Source organism: Triturus cristatus, chromosome 3_2 (assembly GCF_964204655.1).
Source record: "Triturus cristatus chromosome 3_2, aTriCri1.1, whole genome shotgun sequence".
In the NCBI taxonomy this organism is placed as follows: Eukaryota; Metazoa; Chordata; class Amphibia; order Caudata; family Salamandridae; genus Triturus; species Triturus cristatus.
In genome coordinates this window covers 473,722,128-473,748,193 of record NC_140584.1, presented here as the reverse complement: position 1 = coordinate 473,748,193, position 26,066 = coordinate 473,722,128, and the positions used below count along the sequence as shown (strand labels likewise).

The window sequence follows — 26,066 nt, the reverse complement described above, 5'->3', positions numbered from 1 at the left end:
GCCATGCTGCTAGGTTGAGTGTCTCTGGCTCTGGGTGCAGGACCTCCCCGTTTTGCATTGAGAGCAGGTCTTTTCTCCTCTCGAACCTGTACGGATTGCCTTGCGCCATTTCTTGAATCTGTGAGAACCATGTCTGCCTCGCCCACTGTGGAGCCACCAGGATCAGAGTCATGTTGCTGGTTCTGCACTTGTCGAGCACTCTGTGCAACAGGGGTATCGGTGGAAAGGCGTAGGCAAATGTCCTCCACCAGCTTATCCATAGGGCATTTCCCTTGGATTGCTGATCTGGTTGCCTGGACGCGAAGCTTTGGCATTTTGCATTGTGGCGTGTTGCAAATAGGTCTATTGTGGGAGTCCCCCATCTCTGGAAGATTTTCTCCGTTTCCTGGCCATTGAGCTCCCACTCGTGCGATGCTGAGGTCTGTCTGCTCAGCCAGTCTGCCTCCACATTGTCCTTCCCTGGTAGGTGAATTGCCAGTAGATCTATCTTGAGAGGTATGGCCCATCTCCAAATCTCCTGAGCTAGGGATGAGAGGGGAAACGACTGTGTCCCCCCTTGTTTGTTGATGTAGAACATCGCCGTGGTGTTGTCTGTCTGTACCAACACCCTCTGGCCGAACAGGTGTCTCTGGAATGCCTTCAGGGCTAACAGTATCGTTTTCAACTCGAGGTAGTTGATGTGGCGGACCGCGTCTGCTGGAGCCCATAGACCCCTCACTCTGAGGTTGTCCATGTGCGCTCCCCATCCCTTCTGCGATGCGTCCGTGGTAATGGTCATTGTTGGGCTTGGTGGTGTCAGGCTTCTCCCCGTTGTTATGTTGTCTCTGTTCCACCAAGTTATCTCCTCCTGCACTGCGTGCGTAACAACCACTAGATCCTCCCAACTTCCGTTTGCTTGTGACCATTGCTGCTGCAGCCATTCCTGGAATGGTCTCATGTGCAGGCGTACATTCGGCACCAGCTGGATACAGGACGCCATCATCCCCATCATCTTGCTCACCGCCCTCACTGTCAGAACTCGCCCCTTCTGGTAGAGCTGCGTCTCCTTCAGTAGAGCATCTGTCCTCCTGTCGCTGGGCACTACTGTACTGTTGAGGGAGTTGATCTTTGCCCCCAGGAAAATCTTTACCTGTTCCGGTTCCAGCGATGATTTTCCCCAGTGGATGGAAAATCCCAGATTTGTGAGGGTGTCTGTTACGCGTTTTGCGTGCCTCTCGCACTTCTCGCGTGAGTTTGCCTTGACCAGCCAGTCGTCCAAGTAGGGGTATACGTGTATTCCCTGCTTTCGTAGGTGTGCCGCTACCGCCGACAGGCATTTTGTAAAGACCCTTGGCGCTGATTTTAATCCGAAGGCCAGGGTTGTGAACTGGTAGTGTTCTTGTTCGATGTTGAATCTTAGAAGGCCCTTGTGCCTTCTGTTTATTGGGATGTGAAGGTAGGCATCCTTGAGGTCCACGGTGACCATGAAGTCCCCTTCTCTTATCTGTGGCAGTACCTCCTGCAGTGAAGTCATTTTGAACCTTTGCGTTCTGATAAACTTGTTTAGGTAACGGAGGTCCAGTATGGGTCTGAGGTCTCCGTCTACCTTCGGAACCACGAAGTAGTTTGAGTAGACCCCTCTGTTGCGTTCCCTGAACGGCACTGTCTCTATGGCTCCCTTTTGTAGGAGTTTCCTCGTTTCTTCTCTGAGTATTGCCAGTTCTTGGGCCGATCTCTGTCTTCCCTTCGGCTTCCTGTTTGGAGGTCTTTTCTCCAAGTCTACGCAGTATCCGTACTGCACAATGTTCCGTATCCACTTGTCTGTGGTTATACGCCGCCACTCCTGAAGGTAGAACCTCAGCCTTCCGCCTACTGGTGACGTATGCTCGTAGGCTCTTGAATCTTCTCTTCCCCCTGATGACACTTTTTTGCGCCTCACCCTTGGGGACCTTACGAGGGTAGGCGTCTTCTTGCGTGCTGAGTCACTTCGAGGAGGGCTGATCGCCCCCTCTCCTCCTTTGGCCACGTCCGTTCCCTCTCCCGCGAAAGGACTGGCCCCGAGGTTGATATTGCCAGCTTTGCTTCTGCTGACTTTGTCCGTGACCTTCGCCCTGCTGACCTTGTTGGAACGCCTGGTGCGACGTCCCCTGTTGGCTTCCACCCCTACCGTAGGGTCTCCTCGAGGGATTTCCTCGTCTCATTCCCCTCAGCTGTAGGGCCCCCATGGACCTCGCTGTCTCGTTTTCCTTCTTGAGCTGGGTGAGCTTTTCGTCCACCGTTGCTCCGAACAGTGTCTCTCCGTCGAAGGGGGTGCCAAGGATGTTGTTCTGCACTTCCGGTTTGAATCCCGAGATTCTTAGCCATGCATGCCTCCTCTCTGTGACCCCTATGGCCATGAGTCTTGCTGAAGTCTCTGCCCCATCCAACGCCGTCTTTATACAGGAGTTGGCGATGTTCTTGCCTTCATCCACCAGGTGAGAGGCTCTCTGGCGGTATTCTTCGGGGAGGTGCTTTACTAGCTCCCCCATCTCATCCCAGTGTTGGTATTGGTGTCTATTGAGGAGTGCATTCGAATTCGCCATGCGCCAGTGCATTGCGGCGTTCCTCTCGACCTTTCTGCCTGTGAGGTCGATCCTCCTGCTCTCTTTATCCGGAGGTGGGCCCGAAGTTGCTGGAACGTTGGCCCTTCTCCTGGCCGTGGAGGCTATGATGGAGTCTGCGGTGACGCTACCCTTGATGTAAGGTGGGTCCAGGGAGGAGTGCTTATATTTCTTCTCTGTCCTGGGCGTGATCGACCGGCAGGTGGCAGGCTCCTTGAAGGCTTCTCTCCCCTGGTTCATCACGCTTTGTAGCATGGGGAGGAACTGACTCCTAGTCTGGATGGGGAGCAGTGTTTCGACGAGAAAATCGGCTTTCGGCCTCTCCTCGTCGAGTTTGACGCCGAAGGCCATTGCTGCGCTCTTCACCACCATATTGTACACCCCGATGTCGTCGGGTGGCGAAGGCCTAGAGGGGTACGTGTCCACGGCCTCCTCCGGGTTTTCGGTGTCGAGATCGTGCCATTCGACGTCGTTGCTGGTAGATGCCGCCGATTCGAAGAACGACTGTTGGTCTTCTTCCTCGGCTTCTTCCTCATAATAGGGCTCCTCTTCTTCCTCGAGATCCCTTGTCAGCCCTTCGGCGTCGAACTCGTCTTCGACCTCGACGACGTCCGCCGATGAAACCGTTGGAATCTTGAATTCCTTCATCCTGGCGTCGAACTCCTTCTTCCTTTGAAGGATGTTCTCCATTTCGGCCTCGAGCCGCCTCTTCTTTTTCTCCATTTCGGAGATGCTTTCGGCGTCGACCGCGGGTCTTTTCGATGAAACTTGCGTCGACGTCGAACGTTCTTTCTGCGTCGATCGGCCCGTTTCATGGGATGATTTCGACGACCCTTGCCTTTCGGCGTCTTTCTGCACCAGGGAGTCCTTTTGTAAGGATCCGCTGGGCCTTTTGTCCGAAGTTCCCCCTTTGGGCGTCGAAGTTTTCGGCGCCGGGGCTCCCTTCGTGGACCTTGACTCAGTTTTTCTCGAGTCACCCTCGTGTTTTCGAGGTGTTTTTTGATTTGCGCTCGACGATTCTCTTAGCTCGTCTTCTTTTTTCTTGTCGGTCTCTACGACCGTGAAGTTTTCGGCTGTCTCGGCGACGTTGTCCTCGTCGTCCGTGTCGAGGCCCAGCTCGTAGAGTGTCGGGGGTTTCCCTTTGTCATCCATGTTGGCGTTGGCTCTTCTCTGCCTCTCTCTCACCCTGAGTGTCTTCGGCACGAAGGCTGAGCAGGCGTTGCAGTCGATACTCTGGTGATCCACCAGTAGGCAGAGGTTGCAGACCGGATGCTGGTCTTTCTGCGCGAACTTGTGGTGGCAGTTTGGGCAGAACTTGAATGGCGTCTTGTCCATTTCGCTCAGGGTCTCTGAGCGTGCATTCTCCAAGGCTGTCGAAGAAAAAAGGTTCGCTGGTCCTCTTTCTTCGCGCTCCTGATGAAATCTGTTCTATTCCTGATGTCTTCTCTTGATTCTATCGATGAAACTCGCTTTTCTTCCTTCTTCCTCCGAGTGAATTTCTGGAGCTTCCCGATGACGATCCAGACCCAACGGCGGAAAAAAGAATCTGAAGATGGCGCCCCAAAGGTGGGACTTCCGCAGGAAGCACGGCGACGTCACGGGAGGTGCACCAAATGGTGGACGTCGACGCCCACCTGGGCTACAAAAAAAAAAAAAAAAAAAAAAACAAAGAAAAGACTACGAATCCGGACCCAACCACAAGATCGCGGAATAATGCACAGCATAGTGAATCCAGAAAGATTCACGCTGCAAAACAGGTAAATGTCTTTTAGCTTTAGCAGAACAAGTTTGAATGCATTTGACTAGCCATCTGCAAATCCCAAATTTCAAAATTGGATGTCCGGTAAGGGGAGGTGAGAAAACAACAAATAATTGCTTAGTTTTTCCGAATGTTTTGGTTCTGTCAATATAATACATTAAAGCTCTTAACATCTAGCGTATGAAGAGCTCTCTTCCCAACAGAATCAGGTTGTGGAAAGAAGACCGGTAATTTCATTGATTGGTTAATATGGAAAGCCGAGACTACTTTGGGAAGTAACTTTGGGTGGAGTTGGACAAATGGTTTTTCTGAAGTTAGTGCTAGGAGCTCACTGACAAGTGACATGATCGATATTAAAAATGCTACTTTCCAGGAGAAGTATTGCAATTGGTAGGAATGTAGTGGTTGTAGGGGAAATTACTCTTTTAAGTCCCTCCATGAACACTTTAATGACCGGTATCTTGAATACAAGATACAGGTCTGTTTTGCAGATAGGCTGCAAGGTAGAAGCGTATTGGAAGTGTAGACCAGACCTGAGATTTGGTGATACAGGAAATAACAAACAATGGTTTGTACCTGTGCATCTAAAGGGTTTACTTTTTTGACCCTGGCAGTAGATGGCAAATAGTTTCCATTTGGCAGCATAGGACTTTCGAGTAGGCATACAAGCTTCTTTAAGAATATCCATGCATTGCTGTGGCAGGTTTAGATACCTGAATTCTACGACTTCAGGAGCCATATGGCAAGGTTCATTTCCTTGGACTTGGGATGTCTGATTGCGCCATGGTTCTGTGTAAGAAGGTCCTGGTTGAGGGAATGTTTCTTGTGGGGAACTTGTGAGAGTTCCAGTAGTGTAATGATCCATGATTGATGAGCCCAGGTGGGAGCTATTAGTACTAGGGTGAGAGACATGTGCCTGAGCTTTCTGACTAAAAATGGAAGTAGTGGGAGAGGTGGAAAAGCGAAAGGCAAATGTCCCTCACTAGTTCATCCAAAGAGCATTGCCCTTGGATAGCGAGTGTGTAAACCTGGATGCGAAAATGTGGGCATTTTGAGCTTTCTGGGGTTGTAAACAAGTCTATTTGTGGAAATCCCCACTTGTGAAATGTATGGTAGGAGGACTCCGGGGTGGAGTAACCCATTTGTGGACTTGCTGCAGGGTCCTGCTGAGGAGGTCTACAACTTGTTTGCTTATCCCTGGAACGTATTCTACGAGGAGATGAATGCTGTGATGTAATGCTAAGCACCAGTTGGTATAGGCTAGGTGCGATAATTGTAGAGAGTGAGTCTCCTCCCTGGTTTCTGCAGATATTACATGGTTGTCATGTTGTTTGTTCTGATCTGTACAACATTGCCTATTAGGTGAGTTAGGAACGCTTTCAAAGCTGAGTGAACAGCTTAAAGCTCTAGGTAATTAATATGGAGATCATGGTGTTTGGGGTCCCAGACACCCTGAACTGTAAGATCTTGAAGGTGAGCCCGCCCAACCAGTCAGGGAAGCGTCCGCTGTGAGAATGGTGTGGGGAACTGGGTCCATTGAAGTAAGAGCCGTTCTTGCATCTCATATCTTGGCAGGCATATTGGAATTCAGGACGCCAGCAACCCTAAAAGGCGCACAAGTGTCCTGTCTGCGAGTTGTTACCCGGTTTAAAACTGTTGGGCTAGTGTTTGAATGTTTTGTATTCTGGATGTATTTGGGTATGCTAACCCCAAGTGCACATAGAGGATGGCCCCTAAATACTGTTATATTTGTGATGGTTGTAGGTGCAATTTCTACATGTTGATAGTAAACCCTAGTTGATGTAGTAGGGCGAGTGTTTACTGGGTATGTTGGCTGCGAATGAGGAAGCTGTTGGCTTTTATAAGCCAATCGTCCAATTAAGAAAATACGGGAATGTTTTGCCGGCGTAGATGTGCTGCCACCACTGCTAGGCATTTTGGGAATACCTATGGGGTAGTCGTGACTCAGAAGGGTAGCACTTTGAATTGATAGTGCTTTCCTTGGAAGACAAACCGCAGGTATTTGCGATGTGAGGGATGGATGGGTATATGAAAGTAGACCTTTAGGTCTTATGCGGACATGAAGTTGCCTTTTTGCAACAGTTGAATTACTTCCTGAAGGGTGACCATGTGGATGCGCTCCGACAGGATGTAGTGATTTGGGGCCTAAGGTCAACAATAGGTCGAAGTGCCCCGTCCTTTTTGGAAATTTGAAAGTATAGTGAATATGAAAATTAGCTACTTACCTGTAACTGTGGTTCTCCAGTATTGGTATCTTTCATAGATTCACATGCGTGAATCATTCCCCATCATCGAATGAGAGCCCCATGGTACTATAATAAAGCAATGTATAAAATCACAAAAGGCCATAATGACAATGAAAAATTGGCTTTTTAAAAAATGTTAACCTTTTAAAAAAGGACCAAACTGCAAACTTTAACCAATCACACTCTCAAGAGAGACTGAATCCCTTACACACAAGTGTACTACAAGAGTCTTAGATTTAAAGGAAAAAAAAGGGAGCCTTTCAGAGGAGGAAGGTGGGTGGCATGTGAATCTATGAAAGATACCAATGCTGGAGAACCACACTTAAAGGTAAGTAACAAATTTTCTTCTCTAGTATTGGATTTTCCATAGATTCACAGATTGGCAGATGTGTTGGAGGCACACGAGCAAAAAGAGCTGTGGAGGTGGACACAGCTCTAGTGGAATGAGCCTTTACTTTAGCCTGCAGTAGTCTTCCCCCTTGTCCGATTCGAAACCGAATAGTGGATGCAATCCATCTCGAGAAAGTTTGTTTAGTAATCGGGAAACCCTAAGTTCTCTGTAAGCAATGAACAGTTGATCGGCCTTGCATTGTGACATGTCTGGCTCAAATAAAATTTGAGACATCTTTTTACATCTAAAGAATGTAAAGATTTCTCTACAACTGATTGAGGATTTCAGAAAAAAAGTACGCAATATTATAAGCTCATTTAAGTAGAAGTCCGAGGGGGCTTCAGGGATGAACTTAAGATTTGTTCGTAGTATTACACTGTCTTGCTTGAATTGCAGGAAAGGTGCTTTTATTGTTAAAGTCAATGTCGCTTACTCTCTTGACAGATGTGAGAGCTGCAAGAAGCGCTGTCTTCCAAATGAGATACTTCAACTCAGCTTTGTGAATGGGCTCAAATGGGGGTTTCATGAGCTGCCCAAGCAACACATTAAGGAGCCACGATGGAGGAGGTTTTCTCACTGGAGGCAATGTCCTGAAGAGGTCTTTGAGGAATTGTTTTATAATTCTATTAGACCATAACTAGGATGAGTTACTAGATAGTCTAAATCTATAAATTGCTGCCAAATGAACTCTGATGATAGAGTAGGTTAATCCAGATTTTGCTAGATGGAGTAAATATGGAAGAATTTGTTCTGATGTTTGTTATTGGCTGGCTCACCATATACTATACCAAAAAGAGATGTAGTGTGTAGTGATTCTAGAGGTTCTACAGGGACTAAACAGAGCACACTGATGCTCTATTTTGTGGCAGTGTGGGCAAGCTTATCAGAGGGTACAATGCATTTGTTGTACACGCAGTGATAACAAATAAGAGACACACTCAATGAATAAATCCAAGACCAATTTATAAAAATAGTACTTTGGTATATTTATTTACTAAGACCACAAAACCTTCATAGAACCAAATAGGTTTTTAAATAAAAATACTTTTCAGTTTCAAAAGCGGACACTGCAATGTTAACCTCAGGGTTACTTGGGAACCTTTTCTGTACCAGTGGGCCACCTGGACTCAGGCTGGAGGCAGTGGGTGCAGAGTGGTCACAGAGTGCAGTACCGGAGGGCACCGGAGTCCTTTGTCTTGGTTTCTTGTGGACAAGTCTGCTGGTTTTGGTGGTTGCTGGCTGCAGGACAGGCATAGTTTTCTTTGCAGGGTCTTTGAAGCTGCAGACAGACCGGTAGGACTGGGGTCAAGTCAATGGGTGTCTTCAGGCTTCTCTGCACAAAGTCTTCTTCATCCTTTCTCTTTTTAGGTTGGCAAGAACTGGTTTCAAGGTCTGGGGGGAGCCACCTAAATACTAGATTTAGGGGTGGTACAGGGGAAAAGCAGGAAGGGACCAATAATTCCTTACCTGGGGTGGTTATTATGCCACTCTCCTGTTAGAGGGGGCATAGTCCTAGCCCGGATTGGTTAAATCCTACAATCTTCAAGATGGAGGGCACTGAATAATGTGCTTTACTTTGCCTCCTGTGCCTGAGGGGTGGAGTCGGAGAATGGGGGGGGCACACCTCCTATTCTTCCTAGGATTTCCCGCTGGTTCTCCTGCCAAAAGTGGGGGTTTAAACAGGGGCCTGCCATCTGCTGCTAGCAGAAGAGGCTGGGTTTGCATTATAAAGGAACATGCCTTTGAAGCTTCCCTCTCGAGCACTCTGCTCATCCTGGGGGAGGAGGTGTGACTGCTCTTCCCAGGACGTGCTTTGTTTCTGGCCACAGAGAGTAGAGGTTCTCGACCCAGGGGTCCATAAACATGCCTGGTGGTAGCAGGCTGCCTAAAACCATTCAGAGTCCTAACCAGGGTTGGTAGATTTTTAGGGGACACCTCTGAGGTGCCCTCTGAGTACATGGTTTAATAAATCGAACACTGGCATCAAGGTAGATTTATTAAGAGGAGTCGTTTGGTACCAAACACTCCTGGGTTCAGCAAAGACATCATGGTGCTGGGGAACTCGAGTTGTCGCGATTCCAGCCCATGTACTCTATGGCTGCTCTGGCTCTTACAATATCTAAGAATAAACTTAAATATTGTAGGGGCATATCTGCTCATGTAGATTTTCCCACACCTGCGATATAGTGCGCCCTGCCTTAGGGCAGTAAGTTCTGCTAGAGGGGTGACTTACCTATACTTTAATCAGTGCTTGTTGGCATGGCACAGGCATTGTGCAACATCGACTTTGATGTTATTCACTGCACCAGGGCATGCCAGCTGCAGTGGCATGGCCTTGGTGAGGGGGTCCCTATGGGACCCTCTTCAGTTCCCATGCGCTAGATAGCAAGGGTACCATTTACTAGGGCCAAAGTTACCAAATGGGGAATAGTTTTAGGGAAGAAGCACTGGCACAGGGGACCCGGTTCGCAGGAACCCTGTGTACTACAATTGAAACATCATTATCCAGGCAAAACATGGGGTGCTAACAATGTCAAAAAAGGCACTTTCTTGGTGAAAATGCATGGTGCTGAGTTCAGTCTGAATGGAAGCACACAGAACTGGTAGTGGGTGCCCGCGGTCTTGAAATGCAGGAATTTGCTGTGTTTTTGGTGGAATGGGACAAGAGTACGCATCCTGGAGGTCTAGGGCCATCATATGATCTCCTTTGTTGAGAAGGTGCAGTACATCCTGGAGTGTCACCATGCGGAAAGTTTGCCTCTTCAGGAATTTGTTTAGTTCTCCGAGGTCCAAAATAGGGCGCCATTCTCCTGACTTTTTGCGGACCAGAAGTTCTGTAGTTTTGGAACCACTTCTATTGCCTGTTTTTTCAGCATGGTTAATAGTTGAATTAAGAGCTGTTTTAGGTGGGGTGAGAGTGGTCCTTTTGGCGAGGTGTTCAGAGGTGTTTTGGTGAACTCTAGGGTGTGTCTCCAGGTAATAACGTCGAGCACCCACCTGTCGGAAGTTATCTTGCACCACTGACAGACATGGTTTGAAATTCGGCCATTGAGTTGTACTGGGGATTAGAGAGGGGCAGCCGGCACCATGTATAGGTCACTTTCTGTTAAAAGTCTCTGCCTCGAAAAGCAGATTTTCCGCTAGCGTGTTTGTATGTTGTGGCTGGTGGAGGTTTGTACTGCCGCTATTGGTGAGAGTACTGTGGCCTGTATGGAGTTTTACTCGACTGACAATGTTGTTGATAGATCTGGTAAACTCCTTTAAAAGAGTAAGCCCTTCTGCCTCCTCAAAAAGTCTGCTTACGAAAATGAATGTTTCTGAAGGACTTGGCTGTATCCATGTCATCCTTGATGGACTGGAGTGCGTGGTCTATGTTTCCCAAACAGTGACTCACTATCATAAGTCATGTCCAGTACTTTGCTTTGGATTTCTTGGCAGAAAGAGGTAGAGTTGAGCCATCCCCGGTGACTGAGTACAGCAGCCCCTGGAAGCTGCCTGAATCCTGCAGAGGATATGTCGATGGGGGAATCTATGATCTCTGCCAAGATTCTTTTCCTCTTGTAGAATCTAAAGCTACACCATGCATGACCTAAGTATGACAATTGTTTGGAATGGCATGCCATTTCCTGGTCATCCACTGTACGAGTCTCAATCTGATTTACTGTTCACTTTGCGGCTATTATCTGGAGCCTTCCCTTGCACACAGGGTGGCTCTGATGTCTCGTGTGGTGTGTCCACCATATTAGGTAAGTTTGGATTTATTTAGCTAAAACTTCCAAGAAGAAATCAGTCAAAAGAGACTTAAGAACTAGGGATCTAATGTACGAAATGTTCCTGGAGCACTGCCTACACACTTACAAATTTTGATTTTAACACACATTCGTAAAGGGGACTAGGTCCGGTTGGCAATGTGTTTCTGCGCCAACTCAGCAGTAAGTAACTCTTCAATCTTTTGCGACCCAATTTCAATAGCAAAACATTGATACTTACAATAACGAATTGCTATTAGAAGGATGCCCTAAACACGCCCCTTCAAAACAGAGATTTTCTATGCCTTTCTAAACCCATTTTGCGATTCGGTAACTGTAGGAAAGTGCCACTTTGTCATCGCCACTCCCACTTTTTGCCACTGATACTGATGTGCACTGGATCCCTGCTAACCAGGCCCCAGTGCCAGTGCCCTTTCCCTAAAAACAAGGTAAAATGGTATAATTGTCACAGAATAGGCACACACTTTAGTACCCATGTAATTCCTAGGTAAGTGGTACCCCTGGTACTTAGGGCATGTGTACTAAGGAGGGTCTCTAAGGGCAGCAGCATATATTATGCCATCCTAAGGTACCCCATACAAATTACATGCAGTCTGCCATTGCAGACTGTGTGTTATGGTGCAAACCATGAGTGAAAACATGACATGGAACACTCACTGTGGGCCATAGCAAAGGCACTGCATGCAATATATGCAAGTCACCTTTACAGCATGCCTTGTAGCCCTAAGGCAGTGTGTATTATTTTACATGAGCAGCTATGCTCCTTTTCGGTCTAGTCCAATTACTAGATGGTTCAAGTGAACAGGAAAGCAATCTTAAGTATGTGTACTGGTCATTACGAGTTCCCCAGCTACATGATGGTTTTACTGAAACCTATGGTGTTTAATATCAAACACCACATCATAATAAGTCTGTACAGTTTCCAGTACTAGATTTATTATGACATGTACCCAGAGGCACCTTGGAGGTGCCTCCTGGAACACCGACCAGTATCTAGTGTGCTGGCTGATTGGAATCTACCAGCCTGCCACCACAGACAAGTTTCTGACCCCCCCCCCCCCCCCCTGCAGGTGAGCACCCATGCTCTGAGGCCAGACAGGATGACTAGCGATTTAGAATATCAACTCCAGGTGCTTCAAAGCCCCTGCCGCCTTTGATATGCCACCCCGGCTTCGCCCAGCCCTGGGAGATGCTACCTCCCTGCCCTGAGGTCCATTTGGCACCAGAACTCGCGGAAAACTAGCTATGCAAAAGGTTTGTTGCACCACCAGATTAGCCACACCCATATGGTGGACTACTTGATTTTCTCCACAAAAACAAGGATGCCATCATTTTGTTTTGTTGGAATTAGAACTGTGCAATAGGATTAAGCCCACTTACCACAGCAAGGGTAAGCAGCCCACTGGCTACTACCCGTCACTCTACTTAACGTCCCTAAATTGAATATATAGGTGGCCCCCTGACACCGGGAACTCAGATTTGCCAGACTGAAGGACAAAGGAGAGTCCAACTGTGGAGTAGCTTTACACTTGGCACCAAACCCTGCCTCCCTGCTCGTGTCTTGACAATTGCAAAAACTCGACTCGTCCTGCAGCTATAAATCCTCCAAAAGCTTCAGAGGACAGTCAGCATTTCACCAACCAGCCAGTATCTCCCTTGAAGTGGAGGAGTCACTTCACTGAATCCTGCAGGCACCGATCGCGCAATGCGGATCACCGACCTGCTGACCTATGCAGAGTGTCCAGGAGGTCAGCCCCATCGACCCATCCAGTCTTCAAGATGCTGATTCACTCCAGAGGCTCCCTGCACTAATACCCGGGTACCGGAGCATGATGAAAACACCAAGGCTTGTTTGTGTTCAGCCTGAATACCACTGTTGCCAAAAATCGACCTGCACGACCAAGGATTCCAACAGAGGCCAGCTCCTCACCAGAAGTAGTCTTGCTGTGTTTCTTCTCCCTCTTCTACAGGTGCACCAGAGAACTGAGAGAGCCTCAAACTAACCGACCCGCCAGAAAAGCACCTCACTTCCTTCTCTTCCAATGTGCTCAACTTTTATAAAAATTACAAAATTACTCTTAGGCACATCAAACATAGGGGATCATAGAAAGAAATGAAGATTTCTTTGTATAAAGAAAGCAAAGGAGATAGGCGATTTATGTGTAGGAAGTGGCCAGTTAAAATATATTATTAACAATGGGATGCAGAAAAATGAAAATGCTTTCAGGTAACCAAACAGCTCATTTTAAAAATATATTTGTGTCCGTGTCAATCAGCATAAAAAAATACTATCACAAAAAATTAAAAGGTATGCGTGCACTCCTACTCTAAGTAGCATCTTCAGCAAGCATGTTACAAAATGGGTGTTCACAATTTAAGAATTACACCAGTAATAGCCCCAAGACTGCAAGTGGGCACAATAATAGCTGAATCTGTTCTTTCAAAGTAAGAAAACATATTGTAAATGTAACAGAAAGACTCCAGAATTTTGGTCATTCATGCTTTTTCAGTTATACAGTACACCAATGAGAAATCCCGATATATAATTTTATTGTAATTGCATTTATATAGCGCTTACTACCCCTGTCGAGGCGTTGAAGTGCTTTTTCGGCGAGTAGCACGCTACTCTGGAACCCATAAAGGATTAGTGTTGAATTAGTATAGTGAAATATGAAAGCAATTTGAGTGGTGGATATTAGTCAGTTATTTGGATTGAGAAGGATAGCGGAGGGATAGAAGAGGGAAACAGGTTTGCATTTATATAGCGCTTGTTACCCCTGATGGGGTGTTGAAGAGCTTTTTTTGGTGAGAAGCACGCTACTCCGGAACTCATTAAAAGATTAGTGTTGAATTAGTATAGTGAAATATGAAAGTGATTTTAGTGGTGGGTATTAGTCAGTTATTTGGATTGAGAAGGATAGCGGAGGGATGGAAGAGGGGAAAAAAGGTTTGTATTTTATAGTGCTTGCTACCCCTGAGGTGTTAAAGCACTTTTTTCGGCGAGTATCATGCTACTCTGGAACCCATAAAGGATTAGTGGTGAACTAGTATATTGAAATATGAAATTTGATAAGTGGACATGTTAGTCTGTTGTTATGATTGAAAAGGATAGTGGAGGGATAGAAGAGTGAAGGATTTAGACTTATTTTTTAGGGAGGTCATAGCAGTAGTGGGAGGCTTGGGATATGTTTAAAGGGATGTGGGGGGAAGAGTCAGAGGGAAAAGTTTAGAAAGGCTTGTTTTGGGGATTACTATAATTAAAGAGGTATCAGATGGTGCAAGGAGGGGTAGAGTAGGGGAGAATCTAGAAAGGGCTATTTTGGGGATCATAGTAGTGGTCTAGAGTTTGAGATGAAAGAGAGTGGATGTAGAGGATATATAGGGTGAGAAATAGGGTAGTGCGTTGGAAAGAGTAGTAGAAAGAGGTTTGAGAGAAGATATATTGAATGAGGAATAGGGCGAGAAAAGGGTAGTGAATTGGATATGCTGAATTAGAAGAAAGTAATAAATATATAGATCCATAAGTACATGGAAAGTTTATAGATGCAAAAAGGTGGTAAGTATAAGTAAATTAAAGATATTGTTAGAAGTATAGGGTGAGGAACAGGGTAGTGAATTGAATATGCTTTTTTGTTGTTGAGGAAAGTAATAAATATATAGATCCAAATACATGGAAGGTATATAGATGCATAAAGGAAGTAAGTATAAGTAGATTAAAGATGCACTCGATAAACTCTGGTTTTCAAGTGTTGTACTTAAAAATGTATTTATTCTTTTTTTTTTTAATTATTCTACATGTTTATACAAAGCAATACATATATGGGTACATATCTATAGTACAAATAAATGCTTATGTAAGAGTCAATAACGTGTTCAAATGAGTAAATTTGACACTCTACCTTAGTGGTCAGGTCTTGTTCTGCTGGGAGGGTTTCTCTTAAAGCACGCAAGCCATGCTTCACCAATTCATTCAGATTGCCTGCAAGTCAAAAGAACAATTACTTTCACAGGATTAGTGAATTACAGTTCTAAACTTAAAGCTTGCAAACTCAAGGGGGGGGGGGTTTGTGGCCTGATTGGCCATGGACTAGGAAGTGCCTTTCGAAGCTCCTGTGTCCAACAGAGGCCCCAGGGTAAAAGTATCCTGTCCACCAGCAAGTTCTGCACCACTGCAGAGTGGGGCTGAAACCCGTGACATCAGAGCATAGATTGAGCAGTTTGGAGGCGCCCGCCGGCCGAGAGAAGTAGCCAAGCGGGCTTGAGTCCTCTGGAGCTCAGTGGCCAAGATGACGACCGCCGGGCTGCCCTGACCTGCCCGCGCACAGTGGCCGCCTGCAAAGGGGGGGTCATGGATAAGTAGCAGCTTGAGAAGAACAAGAGTGGGGCCGGGGGGCTGTTTTCACTGTTGAAGAGGGTACAGGTTGTCGGCATTAGTGAGTTACCCCCCCCCCCCTCACACTCCCTCCCCTCCCCCCAATCCCTGGACAGGTTATGGGGAGCTGAATGAACAGCCATTCAGGGGGCGGGGGCAACGGAGTATCAGCGCATGGTGTAGCGAGAAGACCTCACAGGCAGAGCTTGGCTTTGGCAACAAGGCCACCTGCCCCAGGACTGGTACAAGTACTGCAGAGCAGTTGAACACTGGTGAGGGGCTGGCACAGACGAAGGCCTGATATCATTGAAACACGCTGGACGCCTGAAAGTGACCACATGCTGGGTGGCTAACAGACACAGTATCTAACAGGTTCAGGTCCTGAAGTTAACAATGATATGCCTGCAGAGGCACTCGTGGATGTGCTATCTGCACAGCTTCAGGGAGGTCTGCAAACACAGACACTCCTCTCCCCACGCCCCCTGGCCCCCTTTAAAGCAGAGACACCGTGTTCTGCGGGACTTTTGGACCAGAGTCTACCTCACTGTAGAAAGGAATATGCTACTTACCAGTATGCATCTGTTCTTGGCATGTAGAGCTGCAGAGCCACACACTTAGGATAGTAGATCGCCATCTGGTGTTGAGCTCGGATGCTTGCAGGTTGTTGTTGTCTTCGGAAGAAGTCTTTGGTCACGAGATAGGTGACTCCTCCCTTGGACTACAGTGCGCATGGGCATCCACTCCATCCTCGGATTGTTTTTCGCCATGTTGGGAAATGATGGAGTTTGTAAAACGAGAGAGAGATGTCCATGTGTAATGTCTAAGTAAGACTATGCTGGAACAGATACAGGTCCCGGGGAGGTTGGTGGGCGTGCGTTTGTGGCTCTGCAGCTCTACATGCCAAGAACAGATGCATACTGGTAAGTAGCATATTCCATTCGAGGCATATGAGCTGCAGATCACACACTTAGGATAGACTATATAGCAGTGTCTCCCCTAGCGGTGGTCACCTGTATCAGTTGCAGCAGTTTGGTATAAAGTTTTAAGGACAGCCTGACCTACAGAAGCTTGTTTTTTGCTTGCACGTCAACACAGTAATGTTTAGTGAAGGTGTGTGTTGTAGACCATGTGGCTGCCTTACAAATATCTTCTATGGGAATGTTTCCTAAGAATGCCATGGAAGCCCCTATTTTGCGTGTGGAATGCGCTCTAGGGGGAACTGTTAGTGTGTGTTTAGCCTTGTGGTAGCATATTTGGATACATTTAACTATCCACCTGGCTATCCCGGATTTGTAAATGGGGTTGCCTTTATGTGGTGGAGAGAAAGCAACAAACAATTGTTTGGTTTTGCAGAATGCTTTGGTTCTGTCAATGTAGTAAAGTAGGGCTCTTTTAACGTCTAAGGTATGAAGAGCTCTTTCAGCTACAGAGTCCGGCTTTGGGAAGAACACGTAGCTCTACTGATTGGTTGAGATGGAACGGAGATATGACTTTTGGCAGGAACTTCGGATTTGTTCTAAGAACCACTTTGTTGCGGTGTAATTGTAGGAATGGTTCTTGTATAGTGAAAGCCTGGATCTCACTTACCCGTCTAAGAGATGTGATAGCGATAAGGAAAGCCACTTTCCATGTGAGGAACTGTAGTTCGCATTTATGCAGAGGTTCAAAAGGGGGTCCCATGAGCCTTGTAAGAACAATGTTTAGATTCCACACTGGAGAGGGTAGTAATCTGGGAGGAATAATCCTCTTAAGGACTTCCATGAAGGCTTTGATCGCAGGTACTCTAAATAGTGACTAGTGTTGTCGATTTTGCAAGTAGGCTGCTAATGCTGCTAGGTGGAGAAGTATGGATGAGTACGCTAATTTACATCTTTGCAAGTGTAGTAAGTAGCAAATGATGTTCTGTATGGATGCATCCAGTGGGCGTATATCATCGTTAGTGCAGTAAATGGCAAATATTTTCCATTTTGCAGCGTAGCAGGCTCTAGTGGTAGGTCGTCTGGCCTCTTTTATAATATTCATACAGTCTGGTGGTAGGTTGAGGTAACCGAACTCTAGGACTTCAGGAGCCAGATCGCTAGATTCAGTTGACCTGGATCTGGGTGTCTTATTTCTCCATGGTTCTGGGTTAGTAAGGACGGGGAGAGATGCAGTTTTTGGTGTGTAACTAGAGAGAGTTCCAGCAGTGTTGTGAACCAGGGCTGGCGTGCCCATGTGGGGGCTACTAGGATCAGTTTGAGAGACTGTTGCCTGAGCTTGCGTACCACGAATGGAATGAGTGGGAGAGGCGGAAAAGCGTACGCAAATCTGCCTGACCAGTTCATCCATATCACATTGCCCTTGGACTGTGGGTGGGGAAACCTGGCGGCGAAGGTTGGGCATTTTGCGTTTTCGTGTGTGGCGAACAGATCTATGTCTGGTTGGCCCCATTTTTGGAAAAAAGGGGAGTAGGACTTTTGGATGCAATTCCCATTCGTGGATCTGTTGAGTCTGTCGACTTAACAGGTCGGCAATCTGATTGTGAACCCCTGGAAGGTGTTCTGCAAGCAGGTATATGTTCTGGGGAATGGCCCATCTCCAAATGTTCTGTGCTAGCTGGGACAGCTGGAGAGAATGTGTGCCTCCTTGTTTTTGTATACAATACATGGCTGTCATGTCGTCCGTCCGGATGAGGACAGTTTTGTTCTGGAGATGTATTTGGAATGAGTTTAGTGCTAGGAATACTGCCAGTAGTTCCAGGTAATTGATATGGAGCACTTTCTGTTGAGTGGTCCATTTGCCCTGAGTGGTGTGTCCTATGAGATGGGCTCCCCATCCCGTGAGTGATACGTCCGTTGTTAGCACTATTTGTGGAAGAGGCTCGAGGAACGGCCGCCCTTTAAACAGGTTTATTGTGTTCCACCATTTTAGAGAGCGATGTGAGCGGCTGTCCACCAACACCAGATCTGTTAGTTGTCCGTGAGCCTGATTCCACTGACGTGCTAGACACTCTTGCAAGGGACGCATTTGAAGTCTTGCATAAGGCACAATGAAGATGCAGGATGCCATCATGCCTATCAGTTGCATGAACACTTTTGCTGGAAGAGAGTGATGGGTTTGAAATTTTATGATGAGAGCTTGTATATTGGCCATCCTGGCTGGGCTGGGATATGCTAGGGCTTTGGAGGTATTTATGTTGGCTCCCAGATATTGATGTATGTGGGAGGGTTGGAGATGAGATTTGGGGTAGTTTATTGTGAATCCCAAGTTGTGTAAGATTTGAATAGTTTGGGGAGTGTGTAGAACGCATTTGTTGAATGAGTTGGCTTTTATTAGCCAGTCATCTAGATACGGGAAGACATGAATTTGTTGTCTTCTGAGATGCGCTGCTACTACTGCTAGACATTTGGTGAATACTCTGGGCGCAGTTGTTACCCCGAATGGACAGACTGTAAACTGATAGCGTTGTCCGTCCACCACAAACCTTAGGTACTTCCTGTGAGCAGGATGTATGGGAATGTGGAAATAAGTGTCTTTGAGATCTAGTGTGGCAAGGAAATAGCCTTGTTGTAGGAGTGGGAGCACTTGTTGAAGAGTGATCATATGGAAATGATCTGAGTTTATGTACAGATTTAGGAGTCTGAGGTCGAGTATTGGTCTTAGAGTCTCGTCCTTTTTGGGGGATTAGGAAGTACAGTGAGTATACCCCTGTACCCTGATGTTGTAAGGGAACTGGTTCTATTGCGTGTTTTTGAAGCAATGAGAGAACTTCTTGTTTGAGGAGTGTAAGATGGTCTGGTGACATGGTACGCTGCTTGGGTGGTATGTGTGGAGGGGTAGTGGTGAGTTCCAGGCAGTAACCATACTGGATAATTTGTCTTACCCACTTGTCTGTTGTGATGGAGTTCCAGACAGGTAGGAACTGTTTGAGTCTTCCCCCGACTGGAGTGGAATAGTGTGGGGGTAGTGGAGGAAAGTCACTGTTTTGTGGTGGGGGAGGTACGAGTGTTGGTATTGCCTCGACCTCGTCCCTTGTTGTTGTTTCCTCTATATCCTCCTCTAAAATATCCTCTACTAGGGGATGTTTGTGTAGAGGTTTTGAACTTAGAGGAGGTGTCTGCTCCCATATTCTTGGAGGCTACTCTGTAGAAGGAGCATCGAAAGGAGCCGCATGGTTGTGGAGACTGCAATGCTCCCATGGACTTAGCAGTCTCGGTGTCTTTTTTCATTTTTTCAAGTGCAGTGTCAACTGCTGGCCCAAACAGCTGTTCTTGGTTAAAAGGTTGGCTAAATATGGTACTTTGTACTTCTGGCTTAAAGCCTGAAATGCGTAGCCAGGCATGGCGTCTAAGGAGTACACTTGTGTTTAGTGCTCGAGAGGTGGTGTCTGCGGCGTCAAGTGCACATTTAATTGATACATTTGAGATAAGTTTTCCCTCTTATATAAGGTCATTTGCCTGGGTCTTGTATTGGTCTGGCAGGTGTTGTAGCAGATTCTCCAACCGATCGTCGTGAGCCCTATCGTAGCGTGCTAATAGGGCTTGGGTGTTGGCAATACGCCAATGATTAGCAGCTTGTGCTGCTACTCGTTTGCCCGAGGCTTCTAATAGTTTGGATTCTTTGTCAGGGGGTGGTGTATCTCCCGTGGTTTGGGAGTTGGCGCGTTTCCTTGCGTTGGAAACGACCAAAGAATCCAGAGGGAGCTGTCCTTTGATGTAACAAGGATCTTCTGGGGCAGGTCTATATTTTTTGTCAATTCTTGGGTTAAGCACCCTGGCACGGATGGGGTCTTTAAATACTTCTGTGGCGTGTTTTATCACCCATTTAAGCATAGGTAAAATTTGTACTGACTTCTGAGACTGTTCAAAAGTGTCTAAGAGGAAGTCTTCCTCGGGTGCATCAGAGTGCATGGTGACGCCATGGTAAAGTGCTGCTCTGTTTACTAGTTGTCCAAACCCCAGGTGGCCATCTGGAGGTGATGGTTTGGAGGGATATGGTGTAGGGTCAGGTATATCTGGTAGAGGGTATGCCCAATCATCCAATGGTGCGGTATCTGGATCCGTGAACGGATCATTAGTATTATAAGGATCACCCCCTCCCCCTAGGTCATCATCATCATCCTGTGGAGGTGGTGTATGTGATGGAGATGGTAGAGGTAAGGGTGGTGTAGGCAGAGGGGGTGGGGTAGAGGGTCGTATGGGAGAGGAAGGAGGAATAGGTGATGTTGCCGAGTCCTTCTTTTTTATAGGAACTGGGGCAGGTGTTGTGTCCAGTTTCCGTTTCTTACATGGCACTGCAGTGACATGTCCAGTCTTTGGATTAATATAGATCCTTTTTTGTGTTGGATCTGGATGGAAAAGTTCTTGTTCTTCACGAACAGATTTTGGCGCCGATTTTTTCGGTTCCGATCGAGGTTTTGGTTGATCGGTAGAGTCTTTGGCTTTAGGAGGTGTATTATAGTCCTTAGCCGGTGGTTTCGGTGCCGATGAAGGTTTCGGTGCCAAAGTTGAGTCTTTCGGCTTGGGAACTTTCGCTGCAGGTTCATCTATGGGCCTCGATGTTTTCAGTGCCGAAGGTGTCGGATCCGATTTCGGTGCAGAGAGGTCTTGTCTTCGGTGCCGAAGGTACAATGACATGCGGCTTACTCGGGCCCGAGCCACCGGAAGGCTTATGTTTCTTCGGAGTCTAGCCCAGAGGCGGGGCTTCTGAAGGATGTTTTCGGTCTCGACTGAGGCCAGCTGGCGAAGTCTTAACCAATGCCTTTGGTTTTGGAGGGGTTGGGGCAGGGGCAGTGGTACTCACGCGTTGCCCCGGAGTAATGGGGTTGTCTGAGTCGTCTGTTTCTGAGATGATTTGAAGTTCCTCGGAATCCTCTTCCGGGACATCGGGACCCTCATCGAAGATGTTTACTGGTTCCGGGGCTGATCTGTGTGCCATGATAAGGCGTCGAGCTCTTCGATCCCGAATGGTCTTTTTGGATCGAAATGCTGCGCAGGCTGGACAGCTGGCTTCGTCGTGTTCCGGTGATAGGCACAGGTTGCAGACTTTGTGATGGTCACTGTGCGGAAATTTTGCTCCACACTGGGGGCATTTTTTAAATGGCGTCCTTTCCATGAGCCGAAGGCCTCACGGCGCGGATAGGCCCAGCAGCCCGCGGCGACGTCCGGAATCGAGCCGATGAATTCGATGTCGAGTGAAGGTGCTTCGATGTAGTTGTAGAAGTTTTTTCGCTTCGAAAAGCTTGTATTTGAGATTTTCAACCGGAGTTGGAAAAGTTACATCCGAACCCAATGGCGGAAAAAAACAATCTGAGGATGGAGTGGATGCCCACGCGCACTGTAGTCCAAGGGAGGAGTCACCTATCTCGTGACCAAAGACTTCCTCCGAAGACAACAACAACCTGCAAGCATCCGAGCCCAACACCAGATGGCGATCTACTATCCTAAGTGTGTGATCTGCAGCTCATATGCCTCGAACACTGGGTTTTTGTTGCAGTATACCGCCCCCACTCCCTTTTTACTTGGTATTTGATGCAACTTTGACTGAAGTGTACTGGGTCCCTGCTAACCAAGCTCCCAGTACCAATGGTCTCTCCCAAAAATGTACAATTATTTACCCAATTGGCAAAACCTTTAGCCCCCTCTGCAAGTGATACTTGTAAGTCACGTCTACAGCAGGCCTGACAGCCCTAAGGCAGGGTGCTTAGTACTACATTTGAGGGCATAACTGCATGAGCAGATATGCCCCTGTGCTGGTTAGATCCATTACTGCCAGTACAAGTGACCAGGGAAAGTGTCATGCCCAGGGATCCCGCTGGTCGCAGGAGCCGACAGTCTACTCTGAATGAGACTGAGAGGCAAAGGCCTACAGACTGCCGTGCATGTGAGGACTCGGGTTGTGTTCCAACGAAAGAAGCAAGAAACATTGTTGTAATTTTGTTTGGGGTCAGACGTACCATGAATTTGTGTGGGGGGGGAGGGGGGGAGCGGGGGGGGGGGTGGTGATGGTAGGAGGGGGAGAGTAAGTTTCAGGACCACAGCACATTAAGGTAGGGTGGTGGGTAGTTTATCACATTAGATCACCAGGGTATGCAGGGAATGATGACCTCAACACACATTTAGAGATTGGGCCTACAGGAAGGGAGGAAGAAACCCACCCACCATGACACAAGCACAGACACTGACATTGTTAACTTGGAACGTTAATGGGCTAGGAAACAAGGTCAAGAGGGGTCCGGTCACTAAGGCCCTCGGGAGACACAAAACAGCCAATTTTCCTACAGGAAACACACCTCACCAGAGGACAGCATTGCTGCATGGGGAAGGGCAAATACAAAATGGCCTGCGACAAAGTACACTTCGGGATCAAGGGGAGTGAAGATCATCATAAAGATGACCGTGCCCCACCATCTGTCCCACACATGGATAGATGCTAGTGGGTGCTTTGTGGCGTTATTGGGGGAACGCGAAAGCGAGACACTTCTGTTGATTAATGGACATGATCCTGTGGATCTTCAAGCTGCAACATTCCTGGGGAATATTTCAATGGAGGCTCCCCCAGTACTTACAATTATTGAAGGGAACTTTAACCTCGAACTAGATACTTGGTTCGATAGAATGAGCATAAGAATAGAGGGAGAGAATGTAGCGAGAAGATGGGAAGCGATAGAGCTACCAACAATAAAAGATTGGAAAAACGATCTAGGTTGGTTAAGGACAGGCAGAGCAGACAATATATAAAAGCAGGGGGTGTCCGAAGAAGTGGGAAAAGATATGGGGGGGGCCTGGCAGATCTACAGAGGCCTATGAGCAGGGTGGGAGAGAAACAGAATAGGTAGAGATTGCGCTGCAAACAGTTAATTTATCTGTGTTCATTTGCTTGTACTGTGATGCAATGTAACTATCTCTGGATGAATATATTGACTGAGTTGTTAATTAAAAGATTTATATATAAAAAAATAAAAAAAAAGAAGAATAGAGGGCGAGACGACCAGAGGGAAACTGGAGGCATCTGCACAGGCAATGGGGGTGTGTGATGTTTGGAGAGCTCTTCACAGGAGCGAGAGGGATTATTCCTATTATTTGAATGCACATGACAAGCATTATAGACTTGACTATTTTTTCACTCCCGGTTGCTGCCTGAATAAGTTCACAAAGGCAAAGTATCTACTCATGGGGTTAAGCGATCACTCGCCTTTACGACTAACCTCTTTCACTCCACTGGTAGATGGAGGGAAAAGGGAGCCTAGATGATGGGTATTTGGCGACTCTTGAATAGGCAGCGGTCCAATGGTTGGACACGACCACCAAACTCTACTTTGAGGAAAATAATGGGACGGTACAGAGTCCCGTCATGTTCCGGGAAGAGTATAAAGCTACAATCTGGGGAGTAATTTTCACTGTTGAGATAGGCAACAGGAGGGAAAGACTTAGCAGATGGATGCCCTGGAAAAGGTACAGACGCAGTTAGAGGGACAACGCGACCTTCCCCATGCCTTAATTGAAAACTGACATGGACTTGAAGAGTACATGACTGTGGCTGGACAGGAGATAAAAACACACTACCTAGCAATAGGTAAGCCGGAAATGGAGTTGGCAAATTACTGGCGTGGATAGGCAGCAAGGAAAGGGAAGGAATATTCGTTCGTCAACTTCGGGCAGAGTCTGGGGAAACGGTGAGAGACAGTCAACACATAACAGAGGCCTTCGTGAGTTATATGGAATCGTTCCACAGCTCACAGCTGCAGGTCACCAAGGAGAAAGTACTGCCCTTCGTCAAGGATAGCCCGGTGAGGCACCTAGGACCACAACAAGCGAGAGACCTTGAGGTAGAGAAGGTGTCAATGGCCATGGGAGAGATGCAGGAATCTGGTGCGGATGTGTCGCGCTTCTCTTAGTTGAGTCTCTTTTCCAGCTCCCAACAGCAGGAACAACCTCCAGAGGCCCAACACAGCAACATGCACCTCTTGGCAGGTCAGTGCTCCCAGAAAGGAAGTTCAGGGGAGCTGGTGGTGAAGTCTTCAGAACAGGAAGCAAGCTCGACTTCAAGCCGTTGGAGATCTTTTTCAAGCAGGAGACACATCACACAGCAAAGTCTTTATGCTCCTTGGCAGAAACAGCCACTGAAGGCCAACCGAAGACAGCACACAGCAAAAGGGGCAGTACTTCTCCTTCAGCTTTCCCAGCTCTTCTCCTTGGCAGAGGTTCCTCTTGAGTCCAGAAGTAATCTAAAGTTCTGGGCCCCAATATTTATATTCCATTTCTCTTTGTCGTCTTGTGGCAGAGAGGCTCTGTGCTCAGTCAAAACCAGTTCTATCCTCCCTGGCCCAGCTTCCCGGCAGGAGGTGGACACAGCATTGTGTAAAGCAGACCAGGCCCATTCAGGTGCAAGGAAATCTCCTCCCTCTACTATAAATGCAGTCCAGGTCTATGCAGCCCAGCCCTGACTCATCCAGAAAAGGCAGGACACACCTCAACCCGCCCAGGGGTTGTCTACAGTGAATGCACATTCCCAGCTCCTGTCACTTCAAAGCCAGACAGTCAATCCACAAACCAGCAGAGGCACACAGAATGGCTAAGCAAGAACATACCCACTTTGAAAATACCACTTTTAGAAATACACAATATATAAAACATCTTTACTAAAAGAAGTATTTTTATATTCTGAGTTCAGGCATACTAAACTCCATCTTTCTACCTTATCCCAATGGGATGTTATACCTATAAGAGGTTATAAATAAACTCCCATTCTATCCTATAGGACAGATCGTCTTTCAATAGTGAAAAACAAAATTCACTGTAGTTCACTATCAGGACATGTTACACACATCAGGACATGTCCTACCTTTCACATACACTGCGCGCTGCCCACAGGGGTACCTTGGGCCTACCTTTGGGATGACTCACACGTAATAAAAAGGTAGGACCTGGAAAGTGGGTGCACTTATCATGTATACATGGCAGAACCAACCTGCGCACAGACACTGCAGTGGCAGATCTGAGAACTTTTTTGCAAGGTTGCTTGTGTGGGTGGCACAATCAGTGCTGCAGGCCAACTAGCAGCATTTGACTTGTATGCCCTGAGCACACACAGTGCACTGTCCTAGGGACTTAGTAGTAAGTCAGACAAGCCAATCATGGTAACACCAATCCATATTAACAATTTACACAGAGAGCATACGCACTTTAGCACTGATCAGCAGTGGTAAAGTGCCCAGTCATAAAATCAACCAAAACAGGGTAAAAAACAGGAGGCCAAAAAGCACAAAGTCTGGGGACAAACTCGCTGAAAAAGCCAGGTCTAACCCATGCCCTTAAGGAATGTGTGTCACTGGAGGAGGAGACTCAGGAAGACTCCACATTGGAAGGGAGACTGTTGGATGGAAGGATGGAGAATAAACTAATCTCATTGACGTATGGCACTATATACACAAGTACCATTCTAAAACTGCAGGATAGATGGGAGCAGGACCTGGTGGAGATCGATGATGAAGACAGGCAGGAAGCACTGGGATTCCCCACATAGGTGGCAAAAAGGCAAGCGAACGGCTGATCCAACTCAAAATTCACCACCAAACATATTATACAAGACCCTTCCTGCACAGAATTGGTAGGAGGAAGAGCACAGACTGTCTCAGGGGATGGGATGTGGGATGGAAGACACACTATCACATACATTATGGAGTTGCCCCCGTCTGAGAGCCTTCTGGGGGTGGGGGCGTACAGGGTTTGCTGGATGAAGCCACTTGGGTCCCCTTATAGCTAAAGCCCCGCCTAGCGATACTGGGCACATGGGAGCAGACAGATGTCACGGTACCAGAAAATACTAGTGAACCTGGGCTGAATGATGGCAAAAAGAAATTTTGCCCAGAAGTGAAGTAGTGTGACTCCACCGCCTCCCAACCTCCCCTGCACCGTGACTGGGAACAGGGCATGGACCACTGTAAACTG

The 26,066-nt window shown here is 47.2% G+C and overlaps 1 protein-coding gene across 1 annotated transcript in view; it reads right to left on the bottom strand.

The window, feature by feature from the left end:
- PSMA1 (proteasome 20S subunit alpha 1) overlaps positions 1-26,066 on the bottom strand; it is a 146,729-nt gene that overhangs the window by 28,320 nt on the left and 92,343 nt on the right. Inside the window, exon 8 of the mRNA XM_085648116.1 lies at positions 14,666-14,745. Within this exon, the coding sequence (XP_085504242.1) occupies positions 14,666-14,745 (80 nt within the window). The remainder of the gene's footprint in view (positions 1-14,665; positions 14,746-26,066) is intronic.